The 16812-nt window shown below is 42.6% G+C and overlaps 1 protein-coding gene across 2 annotated transcripts in view; it reads right to left on the bottom strand.

The window, feature by feature from the left end:
- Positions 1-16812, bottom strand: part of LOC110532911 (collagen alpha-6(IV) chain) — a 223316-nt gene that overhangs the window by 101114 nt on the left and 105390 nt on the right. For both annotated transcript variants that reach the window (XM_036987302.1, XM_036987303.1), the window contains exon 4: positions 3259-3333. In XM_036987302.1, coding sequence (XP_036843197.1) covers positions 3259-3333 — 75 coding nt within the window. The remainder of the gene's footprint in view (positions 1-3258; positions 3334-16812) is intronic.

Raw genomic sequence — 16812 nt, 5'->3', positions numbered from 1 at the left:
TACAGACAAAATTGTAAATGGATAAATTGAAATGATTTGTCACTGGCCTACACACAATACCCCATAATATCACAGTGGAATTAGGTTGTTTTGAAATGTGTACACATTAATTAAAAATCAAAGTCAATAAATATTCAACCACTTTGTTATGGCAAGCCTAAATAAGTTCAGGTCAGAAAATGTGCTTAACAAGTCACACAATAAGTTGCCTTGACTCTGTGTACAATAATAGTGTTTAACATTAGTTTTTAACGACTACCTCATCTCTGTACCCAACACATACAATTATCTGTAAGGTCCCTCAGTCAAGCAGTGCATTTCAAACACAGATTCAACCACAAAGACCAGGGAGGTCTTCCAATGCCTCGCAAAGAAGGACATCTCCTGGTAGATTGAATATCCCTTTGAGCATGGTGAAGTTATTAATTACACTTTGGATGGTTCTGTTTGGGGAAATCCAATACAACACATTACTGAGTACCACTCTCCATATTTTCAAGCATAGTGGTGGCTGCATCATGTTATGGGTATGCTTGTAATTGTTAAGGACTGGGGAGCTTTTCAGGATGAAAAAAAACTGAATGGAGCTTAGCACAGGCAAATCCTAGAGGAAAACCTGGTTCAGTCTGCTTTCCACCAGACAATAGGAGATGAACTCACCTTTCAGCGGGACAACAACCTAAAACACAAGGCCGAATTTACACTTGAGTTTCTTACCAAGAAGACAGTAAATGTTCCTGTGTGGCAGAGCTACAGTATTGACTTACATCTGCTTGAAGATCTATGGCAAGACTTGAGCAAGACCTGAGCAATGATGAACAACCAACTTGACTGAGCTTGAAGAAATTTGAAAATAATAATGGGCAGATGTTGCACAATCCAGGTGTGGAAAGCTCTTAGAGACTTACCCAGAAAGACTCACAGCTGTAATCGCTGCCAAATGTGATTCTAACATGTATTGACTTGGGGGTTGAATACTTATCTAATCAAGCTACAATGCATTCGAAAAGTATTCAGACCCCTTGACTTTTTCCAAATTTTTTACGTTACAGCCTTATTCTAAAATGGATTAAATAGTTGTTTTCCTCATCAATCTACACATAATACCCCATATTGACAAAGCAAAAACATTTAAAAAAAAAAACGTTTTTACAAATGTATAAAAAAAATGTAAACGGAAATATCACATTTCCATAAGTATTCAGACCCTTTACTTAGTACTTTGTTGAAGCACATTAGGCAGCGGTTACAGCCTCAAGTCTTCTTGGGTATGACACGACAAGTTTGGCACACCTATATTTGTGGAGTTTCTCCCATTCTATGCAATTCCTCTCAAGCTCTGTCAAGTTGGACAGGGAGTGTCGCTGCACAGCTATTTTCAGGTCTCTCCAGAGCGAAAAAGCCATATCTCTGTCCAGTGTCTGTGTTCTTTTGCTCATCTTAATCTTTTATTTTTATTGGCCAGTCTGAGATATGGCTTTTTCTTTGCAACTCTGCCTAGAAGGCCAGCATCCTGGAGTCACCTCTTCATTGTTGACGTTGAGGCTGGTGTTTTGTGGGTACTATTTAATGAAGCTGCCAGTTGAGGACTTGTGAGGTGTCTGTTTCTCAAACTAGACACTCTAGAGCCAGTTTGTGTTGTTCTGTGAAGGGAGTAGTACACAGCGTTGTACGAGATCTTTAAGTTTATTGGCAATTTCTCACATGGAATAGCCTTCATTTCTCAGAACAAGAATAGACTGACAAGTTTCAGAAGAAAGTACTTTGTTTCTGGCCATTTTGAGCCTGTAATCAAACCCACAAATTCTGATGCTCCAGATACTCAACTGGCCTAAAGAAGGCCAGATTTACTGCTTCTTTAATCAGGACGATAGGTTTCATCTGTGCTAACATAATTACAAAAGGGTTTTCTAATGATCAATTATCCTTTTAAAATGATAAACTTGGATTAGCTAACACAACGTGCCATTGGAACACAGGAGTGATGGTTGCTGATAATGGGACTCTGTACGCCTATGTAGATGTTCCATTAAAAAAATCAGCTGTTTCCAGCTACAATAGTCATTTACAACGTTACCAATGTCTACACTGTATTTCTGATCAATTTGATGTTATTTTAATGGACAAAAAAAAAGTGCTTTTCTTGAAAAAACAAGGGCATTTCTAAGTGACCCCAAACTTTTGAAAGGTAGTATATATATGGAAAAAAATCTTCCATTTTTACATTACAGATTTTGTGTAGATTGTTGACAAAAAAATGACAATTAAATCCATTTGAATCCCACTTTGTTACAAAACAAAATGTGGGAAAAGTCCAGGGGTGTGATGCTTTCTGAAGGCTCTGGAACTAAGTTGAAAAACTTACATATTGGTGCATCGGTGTGGTTTTAAAAAGAGACTTGAAGTGTTGTGTGAGTGTGTGTGTGTGTGTGTGTGTGTGTGCGTGTGTGTGCCTGACTACTGTTAAAAATGACCTACAGTGCAACCCTAACCTTGCTTAACACAACCAATGCCAGCAATGTGCGACTAGCGGTTCAGTTAAAATAACAAACACGGGAGGACCAAGGCACTCGTCACATAATATAAATGTCTTCATTTTCATGACATGTTCAATGGAACAAAGATTTAAAACTCAGGGAGTAGCAAAGGGGGTACAAAAATGTCTGAAGGCCGTGCTGCCAAAACGCGTCACAAGTTTAAAGATCTTTGTTCCACTGAACGTGCCGTAATGGGCTGGACTGTAGTGGAGGCATTTTTATTATATGAAGAGTGGTTTGGTCCTCCTCGTCCAAAGAGCACCTGTCTATCTACAGATACCTACTACGGTGTCCCCTAGCAGTGCTTCATTTCCTTCTTTTTACTACATAGTTGATGAGTTTGTCTGAACTCAATTTGACCAAAACCACCATTTTCTGAAGGTGGCTACAGCATTTAGTTTTCATACCCAATTGGTTGTGGTTAGGAATGTTGTCCTCAACTCCTGTAACAGTCCAAAAAACCCTAACATTTTACTGAGTCTCTGTGGTTATACCGGTCTTTCAATGCAACACTATGTGTTTTCTAACTTTTGTTTTGCAAGCACCTCCACTACTTCATGTCTTTGACCCAGGATTTACTGGGTCTATCGAACTTTGCTGATGTACCCTTGTTTTGTGACATGTGTGGATATGGACCAGAAGCTAAGAAAGCCTCCTGAAGTAAGAGAGGAAGGATGTGTGAGAGGGAGAATAGAGGTTTATATATATATGTATGTCTTACCCTGCCACCTTTCTCTGGGTTACAGTTACATCCTCCACTACAGTCCAGCCCATTACAGGGCTCCTGGCTGGTCCCCTGGGGAGAGAGAGAGAGAGAACATCAGTATTACATAATATACTGTATGCCACTAAGCGGACCCTCTCATCCAAAGTGACTTACTTTGGAACCAGTGTCCCTGTCATGAATACATGTTCATATGGTCGGCCCCAGCGGAAATCGAACTCACGACTTTGGCGTTGTAAGCCCCATGATCGTACAACTGAGCCACACAGGACTATTATAACACTGCTTCAACATTCTCTAGGTAGCCTACATTTATTATTTATATATATATTTTTTTTAACCTTTATTTAGTCCTGTCTCAGCATCAGTAAAGACATGTAACCAGGAGATACAATAACACAGTCACAGTGTCCCTGTCACAGTCCTGTCTCAGCATTAGTAAAGACATGTTACCAGGAGATACAATAACACAGTCACAGTGTCCCTGTCACAGTCCTGTCTCAGCATCAGTAAAGACAGGTAACCAGGAGATACAATAACACAGTCACAGTGTCCCTGTCACGGTCCTATCTCAGCATCAGTAAAGACATGTAACCCCGAGATACAATAACACAGTCACAGTGTCCCTGTCACGGTCCTGTCTCAGCATCAGTAAAGACAGGTAACCAGGAGATACAATAACACAGTCACAGTGTCCCTGTCACAGTCCTGTCTCAGCATCAGTAAAGACATGTAACCAGGAGATACAATAACACAGTCACAGTGTCCCTGTCCTGTCTCAGCTTCCTTTAACTGGGACAGAACACATTCTGAAGTAATTGCATCCTCACGTGGAACATGATGGTCATCAAGAACACTGTCCCCAGCGGTGCCTCATACACAGGATAGAAACACAACCAAAAAGTAAATCCTCTGGCATTGCAATGCATACCATAGACAGTGATGGAATCATTTTGTATCTAAAAGGGGAGGTCAAGGGCACACACACATCAGCTCCCCTCTTCAGAAGAGATGAGAGGTGGAGAGAAGAGATGAGTGGTGGAGGGAAGAGAGGAGAGGTGGAGAGGAGAGGTGGAGAGGAGAGAGATGAGAGAAGAAAAGAGAGATGAGAGAAGAGAAGAGAGAAGAGAGGAGAGGTGGAGGGAAGAGAGGAGAGAAGAGAGATGAGAGAAGAAAAGAGAGATGAGAGAAGAGAAGAGAGAAGAGAGGTGGAGGGAAGAGAGGAGAGGTGTAGAAAAGAGAGGAGAGGTGGAGAGAAGAGAAGAGAGATGAGAGAAGAGAGAATAAAGGAGAGGTGGAGGGAAGAGAGGAGAGGTGGAGAAAGGAGAGGAGAGGTGGAGAGAAGAGATGGAGGGAAGATAGGAGAGGTGGAGAGAAGAGAGAAGAGGAGAAGAGGGGGGAAGAGAGGAGAGGTGGAGAGAAGAGGTGGGGAAGAGAGGAGAGGTGGAGAGAAGAGAAGAGAAGAGAAGAGAAGAGAGGAGAGGAGAGGAGAGAGGTGGAGAGGAGAGGTGGGGAGAAGAGAGGTGGGGAGAAGAGAGGTGGAGAGAAGAGAAGAGAGGAGAGGAGAGGTGGAGAGAAGAGGTGGAGAGAAGAGAGGAGAGGTGGAGTTGAGAGAAGAGAGATGGAGAGAAGAGAGGAGAGGTGGAGAGAAGAGAGGAGAGGTGGAGTGGAGAGTGGAGAGAGGTGGAGAGAAGAAGGGAGGAGAGATGGAGAGAAGAGTGGAGAGGTGGAGAAGAGAGGGGAAACAAGTGAAGGGGGTATTTTCACTTGCCCTCTGCCCTGTGGCCATTTGCATGGAGACAGAGAGGAACTAATGAGACATTGGCATGGATACATACTGCTGCTCCCATGTTTCTCCCCTCTCTCTCTCTGCATGTCTATTCAATTAGTCAAATCTCTCCTTGCTGCTCCCATGTTTCTCCCCTTCTCTCTCTGCATGTCAATTCAATTAGTCAAATCTCTCCCTGCTGCTCCCATGTTTCTCCCCTTCTCTCTCTGCATGTCAATTCAATTAATCAAATCTCTCCCTGCTGCTCCGATGTTTCTCCCCTTCTCTCTCTGCATGTCTATTCAATTAGTCAAATCTCTCCCTGCTGCTCCCATGTTTCTCCCCTTCTCTCTCTGCATGTCAATTCAATTAGTCAAATCTCTCCCTGCTGCTCCCATGTTCTCACGTTCTCTCTCTGCATGTCAATTCAATTAGTCAAATCTCTCCTGCTGCTCCCATGTTTCTCCCCTTCTCTCTCTGCATGTCAATTCAATTAGTCAAATCTTTCTTTAGTATAAACTTGAGTTTATTTTGTAAATATTTTCTTAACGCTATTTATTGAACTGCATTGTTGGTTAAGGACTTGTAAGTAAGCATTTCCCACTTCGGCACATGACTAATAAAATTTGATTTGATTTTATGCGTTCTCAGCTTCCTTTAGGTTAGGAGTCAGGGGGGTCTTTAGGATCAAATAGGGATAAGAGAGAGAGAGGGGGAATGTATATATCTACAGTGGGGCAAAAAAGTATTTAGTCAGCCACTCAAAGATGAGAGAGGCCTGTAATTTTCATCATAGGTACACTTCAACTATGACAGACAAAATGAGAAAACAAAATCCAGAAAATCACATTGTAGGATTTTTTATGAATTTATTTTCAAATTATGGTGGAAAATAAGAATTTGGCCACCTACAAAAGCAAGATTTCTGGCTCTCACAGACCTGTAACTTCTTCTTTAAGAAGCTCCTCTGTCCTCCACTCGTTACCTGTATTAATGGCACCTGTTTGAACTTGTTATCAGTATAAAAGACACCTGTCCACAACCTCAAACAGTCACGCTCCAAACTCCACTATGGCCAAGACCAAAGAGCTGTCAAAGGACACCAGAAACAAAATTGTAGACCTGCACCAGGCTGGGAAGACTGAATCTGCAATAGGTAAGCATCTTGGTTTGAAGAAATCAACTGTGGGAGCAATTATTAGGAAATGGAAGGCACACAAGACCACTGATAATCTCCCTCGATCTGGGGCTCCACGCAAGATCTCACCCCGTGGGGTCAAAATGATCACAAGAACGGTGAGCAAAAATCCCAGAACCTACACGGGGGGACCTAGTGAATGACCTGCAGAGAGCTGGGACCAAAGTAACAAAGCCTACCATAAGTAACACAGTACGCCGCCAGGGACTCAAATCCTGCAGTGCCAGACGTGTCCCCCTGCTTAAGCAAGTACATGTCCAGGCCCATCTGAAGTTTGCTAGAGAGCATTTGGATGATCCAGAAGAACATTGGGAGAATGTCATATGGTCAGAAGAAACCAAAATATAAATGTTTGGTAAAAACTCAACTCGTCGTGTTTGGAGGACAAAGAATGCTGAGTTGCATCCAAAGAACACCATACCTACTGTGGAGCATGGGGGTGGAAACATCATGCTTTGGGGCTGTTTTTCTGCAAAGGGACCAGGACGACTGATTGGTGTAAAGGAAAGAATGAATGGGGCCATGTATCGTGAGATTTTGAGTGAAAACCTCCTTCCATCAGCAAGGGCATTGAAGATGAAACGTGGCTGGGTCTTTCAGCATGACAATGATGCCAAACACACCGCCCGGGCAACGAAGGAGTGGCTTCGTAAGAAGCATTTCAAGGTCCTGGACTGTCCTAGCCAGTCTCCAGATCTCAACACCATAGAAAATCTTTGGAGGGAGTTGAAAGTCCGTGTTGCCGAGCAACAGCCCCAAAACATCACTGCTCTAGAGGAGATCTGTATGGAGGAATGGGCCAAAATACCAGCAACAGTGTGTGAAAACCTTGTGAAGACTTACAGAAAACGTTTGACCTCTGTCATTGCCAACAAAGGGTATATAACAAAGTATTGAGATAAACTTTTGTTTATGTGATGTGATTTTCTGGATTTTTTTTCCCTCATTTTGTCTGTCATAGTTGATGTGTACCTATGATGAAAATTACAGGCCTCTCTCATCTTTTTAAGTGGGAGAACTTGCACAATTGGTGGCTGACTAAATACTTTTTTGCCCCACTGTATATACATCTGTATGCATCTGTATACATCTACAGACATCTGTATACATCTATATATAAACATGTATCGACATCTATAGAAGAGTCCAGCCTGTTTCTGTTGACCAACCCCTCTTTGATTTGTTAATCAGTAAGAGAGAGAGAGAGAGAGAGAGAGAGAGAGAGACACACACACACACACACACACACACACACACACACACACACACACACACACACACACACACACACTGGGTACCATGTAAGAGATGAGGGGATAGCGGTTAGGGTGCAATGCCAATGTTATCTGGATTAGGCCCAGGGTCCCTGGATTAAGAATGGGGATGTGAGAGATGAGGGGATAGGGGTATGGGGGCCAGGCCAACGTTATCTGGATTAGGCCCAGGGTCTCAGGGCCCCTGTAAGCACATCAACATGACAAGATTCTGTCTGTACTTAACTACTGAACTACAAATGAACCATGGTGAAATCTCACAGTCTGTTCCCATGTGAGAATGTGTGTTATTGTAGTGTCTAACTGTACAGACATACGTGTGTGTGTGTGTGTGTGTGTGTGTGTGTGTGTGTGTGTGTGTGTGTGTGTGTGTGTGTGTGGTAAATGTGAACACTGCCCACAAAATGAGGTGCAAACTGAGCTGCACTTCCTAACTTCCTGCCAAATGTATGACCATATTAGAGACACATATTTCCCTCAGATTACACAGATCCACAAAGAATTCGAAAACATACCCGATTTTGATAAACTCCCATTTCTACTGGATGAAATACCACAGTGTGCCATCACAGCAGCAAGATTTGTGACCTGTTGCCACAAGAAAAGGGCAACCAGCGAATAACAAACACCATAGTAAATACAACTTATATTTATGTTTATTTATTTTCCCTTTTGTTCTTAAACTCGTTGTACATCGTTACAACACTGTCTATAGACATAATATGACATTTGAAATGTCTTTATTCTTTTGGAACTTCTGTGAGTGTAATATTTACTGTTAATCTTTTACTGTTTATTTCACATTTGTTTATTATCTATTTCACTTGCTTTGGCAACGTAAACATATGTTTCCCATTGTCATGACTGTCCTGATCAGGTCAGGTTACAGGAGACCACAACCCTACAGATTATCTCTCAACCCCAACAGAGGAGGAGAGATCTAGGGGTCTGAAGATCTGGGGGTTTTATGACCCCTCACACCCCTGGTAAATCTCAGGCCACAGACAAATTCCTTTGTCCTGTTACTATGGAGAACCAGCCTCAGAACATTAAACATGAAATAAAGGGACTTTGGATCAATGGTTTCCGTCAGCCACAATGGTGGTCATGACGATAGATGGAATATGAAAATGTATGTCATTTTTGTTTTGTTATTAAAGGTTAATAGATGACGTTATTACGAAAACATTGTAATGTTAAGAGTTTTTCTAGTATATGTTTGTGGTTATACATTGTATGGTGTATGGAAAATGTCAAAATCAAAGAGAACGTTTTGGTAAAGATGAAATGTGAAGTTAGTTGTCTAAAATTGGATTTGAGTACAATCTAGACCTTGCCTCTTAAGTTGGTACGCCCAGAGAATTTCCCTTAAGGCGGTTACGCCCATTCTAACCCGAGGGCATAAAGCCTGTGAGTGAAGAAGTAACAGATCAGACTAAGTGACCCAAGCTGCAGCCGAGGTCTAAAAAGTAAACGAACCCAAAACGCAACACAAGTTTGAAGACAAAGAAATCCTTTTCTACCCAAGCTACGGATGAGTAGCTGTGTCTAAGCGGGTGAATTCAAGTCGAACCACCTAGCCTCCACTCCTCATCGAATCGGGGTATCTACACTGTTTCATTCCTACGCTGTGAGCTCTGAGCTACAGAGCTGTCTGTCCTCAGAAGAACCCTTCCAGAGCAAGGGCGAGGGAACAGACTCCTAAGCCAAAAGGACACTGACATCGTGAGGACAACCAAAGAGTTGCGCCGGAGAAGTGCATCATTGAGCAGCCTGAACGGTCCACACAGAGAATCCACAGAGAACTTCCCCACGTAATTACATCATTATATTCTGACCCCTAAGAGCGGCAGTTTGGGGCAAGGCCAGGGTTAGAATAAGCATAGCTGACAAATTCACCCAAATGTATATTTCTCTTGTGTACTTTCTCTTTTTCTCTCTCTTCTAAATCCCCATTTTGGGTAACACGCGCCATAGTGTGCCTAGAATGTGTTTTTGTGTATGTACAGTGCCTTGCGAAAGTATTCGGCCCCCTTGAACTTTGCGACCTTTTGCCACATTTCAGGCTTCAAACATAAAGATATAAAACTGTATTTTTTTGTGAAGAATCAACAACAAGTGGGACACAATCATGAAGTGGAACGACATTTATTGGATATTTCAAACTTTTTTAACAAATCAAAAACTGAAAAATTGGGCGTGCAAAATTATTCAGCCCCTTTACTTTCAGTGCAGCAAACTCTCTCCAGAAGTTCAGTGAGGATCTCTGAATGATCCAATGTTGACCTAAATGACTAATGATGATAAATACAATCCACCTGTGTGTAATCAAGTCTCCGTGTAAATGCACCTGCACTGTGATAGTCTCAGAGGTCCGTTAAAAGCGCAGAGAGCATCATGAAGAACAAGGAACACACCAGGCAGGTCTGAGATACTGTTGTGAAGAAGTTTAAAGCCGGATTTGGATACAAAAATATTTCCCAAGCTTTAAACATCCCAAGGAGCACTGTGCAAGCGATAATATTGAAATGGAAGGAGTATCAGACCACTGCAAATCTACCAAGACCTGGCCGTCCCTCTAAACGTTCAGCTCATACAAGGAGAAGACTGATCAGAGATGCAGCCAAGAGGCCCATGATCACTCTGGATGAACTGCAGAGATCTACAGCTGAGGTGGGAGACTCTGTCCATAGGACAACAATCAGTTGTATATTGCACAAATCTGGCCTTTATGGAAGAGTGGCAAGAAGAAAGCCATTTCTTAAAGATATCCATAAAAAGTGTCGTTTAAAGTTTGCCACAAGCCACCTGGGATACACACCAAACATGTGGAAGAAGGTGCTCTGGTCAGATGAAACCAAAATTGAACTTTTTGCCAACAATGCAAAACGTTATGTTTGGCGTAAAAGCAACACAGCTCATCATCCTGAACACACCATACCCACTGTCAAACATGGTGGTGGCAGCATCATGGTTTGGGCCTGCTTTTCTTCAGCAGGGACAGGGAAGATGGTTAAAATTGATGGGAAGATGGATGGAGCCAAATACAGGACCATTCTGGAAGAAAACCTGATGGAGTCTGCAAAAGACCTGAGACTGGGACGGAGATTTGTCTTCCAACAAGACAATGATCCAAAACATAAAGCAAAATCTACAATGGAATGGTTCAAAAATAAACATATCCAGGTGTTAGAATGGCCAAGTCAAAGTCCAGACCTGAATCCAATCGAGAATCTGGGGAAATAACTGAAAACTGCTGTTCACAAATGCTCTCCATCCAACCTCACTGAGCTCGAGCTGTTTTGCAAGGAGGAATGGGAAAAAATGTCAGTCTCTCGATGTGCAAAACTGATAGAGACATACCCCAAGCGACTTACAGCTGTAATCGCAGCAAAAGGTGGCGCTACAAAGTATTAACTTAAGGGGGCTGAATAATTTTGCACGCCCAATTTTTCCGTTTTTGATTTGTTAAAAAAAGTTTGAAATATCCAATAAATGTCGTTCCACTTCATGATTGTGTCCCACTTGTTGTTGATTCTTCACAAAAAAATACAATTTTATATCTTTATGTTTGAAGCCTGAAATGTGGCAAAAGGTCGCAAAGTTCAAGGGGGCCGAATACTTTCGCAAGATACTGTATACCTTTTATCATAATTTTAGCTTTCTAGTAAATATATACTCAACTAAGATTGGTGTGGTACGAACTCATTGGTGAGACCTGGTTCCGTGCAGATTCCCGAATTTTGCGACGTTCAGAACGAGACTGTAGAGGTAACTGGTTAATTAGCGTCTGTTGTAAAATCAATATTCTGATATTCTTCGAGTTAATTTGGGAAATAGAAACTCAATAAAACTAATTTTCCCATGGTGTCCCAGGTTAATGAGTTAATAATTGCTTGATTCAGTTAGTCACGCAATTGGAAACCTGTAATCATTCGATGAGCAACAGTCGTCACATTAACTAATACAACGTCACGACACCATGCCAATAAAGCTACTTAAATTGAAATTGAAATTGAACTGAAAGAGAGAAGGGTGAAAGAGAGATTGAGTGAGAGAAAGAGAGAGACAAATAAAGAGCGAGAGAAAGAAAGAGGAGAAAGAGAGAGGGGAGAAAGAGAGAGAGAAAGAAAGAGAGCGAAAGAAAGAGAGCAAGAGAGAGAAAGAGAGACTAAGGAAAAAGATTTGGGCAAAGACAGGAAAAGTATGAATTCTGCAAAAGAGAGGCCACGTTCCCCACATTTTACAGCAGACAGCCTTAGAGAAAAACATGTCACACAGACATAGGTCTATCATGATCAACAACCAACTTGACAGAGCTTGAATAATTTGAAAAATAATAAAAAGCTAATGTTGTACAATCCAGGTGTGAAAATCTCTTGGAGATGTACCCAGTTTGCAGACGACAACCGTAGTAGGCCTGATTACCAACAATGACGAGACGGCCTACAGGAAGGAGGTGAGGGCCCTGGCAGAGTGGTGCCAGGAAAACAGAAAATCTCTCCCTCAACTTCAACAAAACCAAGGAGCTGATCTTGGACTTCAGGAAAAAGCAGAGGGAGCACACCCCTATCCACATTGACACATCGATAGGACCGCAGTGGAGAAGGTGGAAAGCTTCAAGTTCCTCGGCATACATATCCATGAGATTTGAAAGGGTCCACCCACACAGACAGTGTGGTGAAGAAGGCGCAACAGCTCCTCTTCAACATTAGGAGGCTGAAGAATTTTCGTCTTGGCCCCTACAACCTTCACAAACTTTTACAGATGCACAATTGAGAGCCTCCTATCGGGCTGTATCACCGCCTGGTACGGCAACTGCACCACCCGCAACTGCAGGACTCTCCAGAGGGTGGTGCGGTCTGCCCAACGCATCACCGTTGAGCAGACCGTTCTGTATTTTAGTTAATGCCACTCCGACATTGTTCGTCCCAATATTTATATATTTCTTAATTCCATTATTTTACTTTTAGATTTGTGTGTATTGTTGTGAATTGTTAGTGCTTCTTAGCCCAGTCCAAGCTTTACTCTGTCCTGGCACCCCAAAGGTGGAACCAGTTCCCCCAGTTCCCCCAGGCCCATATTCTGAAAACTTCTGAAACTCTATCTCTTCAAAGAGTATCTTACAAAATTAATGGAAGTAGTTTAGTGCAAAACAAAAATTGGTTCAATATCGGTAAAACATTTTTTTAGAATAATTTCCTGATCTTTCTTATATATCTCAGATATAGAACAGCCAATATGTTTTCCATTAGAGAGAAACACCAAGAAAGAAAAGCTCCTTTCCTCCTCCCAGCTTTAGGTAAAGATGATCCATCCCTACTGGTATTACTTTTGTCATGGGACTCCCACACTCTATTCAGCTTCCAGCCAGTCTCCAAATCCTCATGTTGCTGCCATACTATACTGGGGGTAGGGATTACTCCTTAAAAGAGACCACACCTTGACATTCTTCTAGGATTCTTCCCTGCTTTCACAGGGTCCCTATGAAAGCCACTGGGGGAGAAAAACAATATGGTGGAACTTAACGGAGAATGTTAGGACCTAAAATAGATTTCAATTCAAAATACTATTTTCCTAACCTTAACCCTAACCTTAACCCTAACCTTAACCCCTAAATCTGACCCTAATTGTAACCCTAACCCCTAAACTTAAAATAGCCTTTGTCCTCATTGGGATATGGGGAAAGTCCCCACGAGAGAGAATATGACATTTTTTACTATCCTTGCGAGGACCTGAAATCCCCAAAAGTCCACACAAAGATAGAAGTAAAAAATTCTCTGCCGTGGGGACTTTTCCCATATCCACATGAGGATAAAGGCTATTTTAAGTTTAGGGGTTAAGAAGAAGACCACACACACTGTGAAGAGTGATGGAAAAAACTACGGAGAACTTTGAATGTTATAATCAAAATCTTATTCATCACGTGTGCCGAAGACAACAGGTGAAGACATTACAGTGAAATGCTTACTTACGAGACTCTGACCAACAATGCAATTAAAAAAGATAAGAATAAGAAATAAAAGTAACAAGTAATTAAAGAGCAGCAGTAAAATAACAATAGCGAGACTATATACAGGGGGGTACCGGTACAGAGTCAATGTGCAGGGGCACCGGTTAGTTGAGGTAATATGGACATGTAGGTAGAGTTATTAAAGTGACTATGCATAAATGATAACAACAGAGAGTAGCAGCAGTGTAAAGGGGGGGAGGGGGGCAATGCAAATAGTCTGGGTAGCCATTTGATTAGATGTTCAGGAGTCTTATGGCATAGGGTTAGAAGCTGTTTAGAAGCGTCTTGGACCTAGATGCTACGGTACTACTGTTCTCTCTGCTACCGCTTGCCGTGCGGTAGCAGAGAGAACAGTCTATGACTAGGGTGGCTGGAGTCTTTGACAATTGTTAGGTCTGTCCTCTGACACCGCCTGGTATAGAGATACTGGATGGCAGGAAGCTTGGCCCCAGTGATGTACTGGGCCGTACAACCCTCTGTAGTGCCTTGCGGTCAGAGGCTGAGCAGTTGCCATACCAGGCAGTGATGCAACCCGTCAGGATGCTCTCGATGGTGCAGCTGTAGGTTGTTATCCTGGCACCACATGGCCAGGTCTCTGACCTCCTCTCTATAGGCTGTCTCGTCATTGTCGGTTCTCAGGCCTACCACTGTGTTGGAGTCGTGCCTGGCCGTGCAGTCATGAGTAAACAGGGAGTACAGGAGGGGACTGAGCACTCACCCCTGAGGGGACCCTGTGTTGAGGATCAGCTTGGAGGATGTGTTGTTACCTATCCTTACCACCTGGGGCGGCCTGTCAGGAAGTCCAGGATATAGTTGCAGAAGGAGGTGTTTGGTCCCAGGGTCCTTAACTTATTTATGAGTTTTGAGGGCACTATGGTGTTGAACGCTGAGCTGCTGTCAATGAATAGCATTCTCACATAGGTGTTCCTTTTGTCCAGGTGGGAAAGGGCAGTGTGGAATGCAATAGAGATTGCATCATCTGTGGATCTGTTGGTGCGGTATGCAAATTGGAGTCGGTCTAGGGTTTCTGGGATAATGGTGTTGATGTGAGCCATGACCAGCCTTTCAAAGCACTCCATGGCTACAGACGTGAGTGCTACAGGTCGGTAGTCATTTAGGTAAGTTACCTTAGTGTTCTTGGGCATAGGCACTATGGTGGTCTACTTAAAACATGTTGGTATTACAGACTCGGACAGCAAGAGGTTGAAAATGTCAGTGAAGACACTTGCCAGTTGGTCAGCGCATGCTTGCAGTACACGACCTGGTAATCCGTCTGGCCCTGAAGCCGCCTGGGGGCAGCAGGTAGCCTAGTGGTTAGAGCGTTGGGCCAGTAACCGAAAGGTTATGAGATTGAATCCCTGACCTGACAAGGAAAAAATCTCTGTCATTTTCCTCCTGAACAAGGCAGTTAACCCACTAATCCTAGGCCGTCATTGTAAATAAGAATTTGTTCTTAACTTCTCTAGGGTAGGGGGCAGCATTCGGAATTTTGGATGAAAAGCATGCCCAAATTAAACGGCCTGCTACTCGGGCCCAGATGATATGCATATAACTGGTAGATTTGGATAGAAAACAATCTACACTGTTACAATAGTGTCTGTGAGTATAACATAACTGATTTGGCAAAAACCTGAGAAAAATCCATTCAGGAAGTTTTTTTTGTTTTTGTTTTGTAGTTTTCTATTCAATGCCATTACAGTGTCCATTGACTCAGGACTCAATTTGCAGTTCCTTTGCCTTCCACTAGATGTCAACAGTCGTTATACATTGTTTCAGGCTTTTGAGCCTGTGGATTACTGCAGAAAACGCGCAAACAAAATGGAGGTTTTTGGATATAAAGAGATTTTATCGAACAAAAGGAACATTTATTGAGTAAATGAATGTCTTCTGAGTGCCACAATATGAAGATCATCAAAGGTAAGGGATTCATTTAATCTCTATTTCTGAGTTTTGTAACGCTTCTGCTTGGCTGGTTACTGTTTGTAATAATTTGTCAACTGGGCTATGTTCTCAAATAATCATAAGGTATGCTTTCGCCATAAAGCATTTAAAAAAATCTGACACTGTGGTTGGAATCACAAGAAGTTAATATTTAAACCTATGTAAAATATGTTTTGTTTTCTGAATTTGGCGCTCTGCAATCTCACTGGATGTTGGCCAGATGGGACGCTAGTGTCCCACATACCCTAGAGAGGTTAACTGACTTGCCTAGTTAAGTAAAGGCTAAAAAAAGAAAAAAGGTCTTATTCACATCGGCTGCGGAGAGCGTGATAACACAGTCTTCTGGAACAGCTGGTGCTTTCATACATATTTTAGTGTCATTTGCCTTGAATCGAAAATAGAAGTAGTTTAGCTCGTTTGGTCGGCTTGTGTCTCTGGGCATCTCTCGGCTGTGCCTCCCTTTATAGTCTGTAATGGTTTGCAAGCCCTGTCACATCCGACGAGCGTCAGAGCCAGTGTAGTACGATTCGATCTTAGTCCTATATTGATGCTTTGCCTGCTTGATGGTTTGTCGGAGGGCATAGCAGGATTTCTTATAAGCTTCCGGGTTAGAGTCCCACTCCTTGAAAGCGGCAGCACTAGCCTTTAGCTCAGCACAGATAGTGCCTGTTATCCATTGCTTATGGTTGGGATATGTACGTACAGTCACTGTGGGGACGACGTCATCGATGAACTTATTGATGAAGCCAATGACTGATGTGGTGTAGTCCTCAATGCCATCAGAGAAATCACAGAAAATATTCTGGTCTGTGCTATCTCATGATAAGCTGTAGGCCACACTACCTCAGGCGAGCAATAGCTCAAGACCTCCTTGGATATCGTGCAAAAGCTGTTATTTACAAAAATACATAGTCAGCCGCCCCTGGTCTTACCAGACACCTCTGCTCTATCCTGCCGGTGCAGCGTATATAACCAGCCAGCTGTATGTTGATAGTGTCGTTGTCTAGCTACGACTCCGTGAAGCATATGATATTACAGTTTTGATTGTCCCGTTGGTATTTTAAATCTTGTGCGTAGGTCATCGATTTTATCCTCCAAAGATTGCACGTTTGCTAGCAGAATGCAAGGAAGTGGGGGTTTATTCGATAGCCTACGAATTCTTAGAAGGCAGTCCGCCCTCTGGCCCCTTTTTCTCCGCCTCCTCTTTACGGAAAACCACGGGGATCTGGGCCTGTTCCCGAGAAAGCAGTATATAGTTTGTGTCAGGCTCGTCAGACTCGTTAAAGGAAAAAAAGGATTCTGCCAGTCCATGGTGAGTAATCGCAGTCTTGATGTCCAGAAGTTATTTTCGGTCATA

Source organism: Oncorhynchus mykiss, chromosome 9, assembly GCF_013265735.2.
Source record: "Oncorhynchus mykiss isolate Arlee chromosome 9, USDA_OmykA_1.1, whole genome shotgun sequence".
In the NCBI taxonomy this organism is placed as follows: domain Eukaryota; kingdom Metazoa; phylum Chordata; class Actinopteri; order Salmoniformes; family Salmonidae; genus Oncorhynchus; species Oncorhynchus mykiss.
The sequence above is the reverse complement of the archived record's forward strand: the minus strand, read 5'-3'. Positions and strand labels throughout refer to the sequence as shown.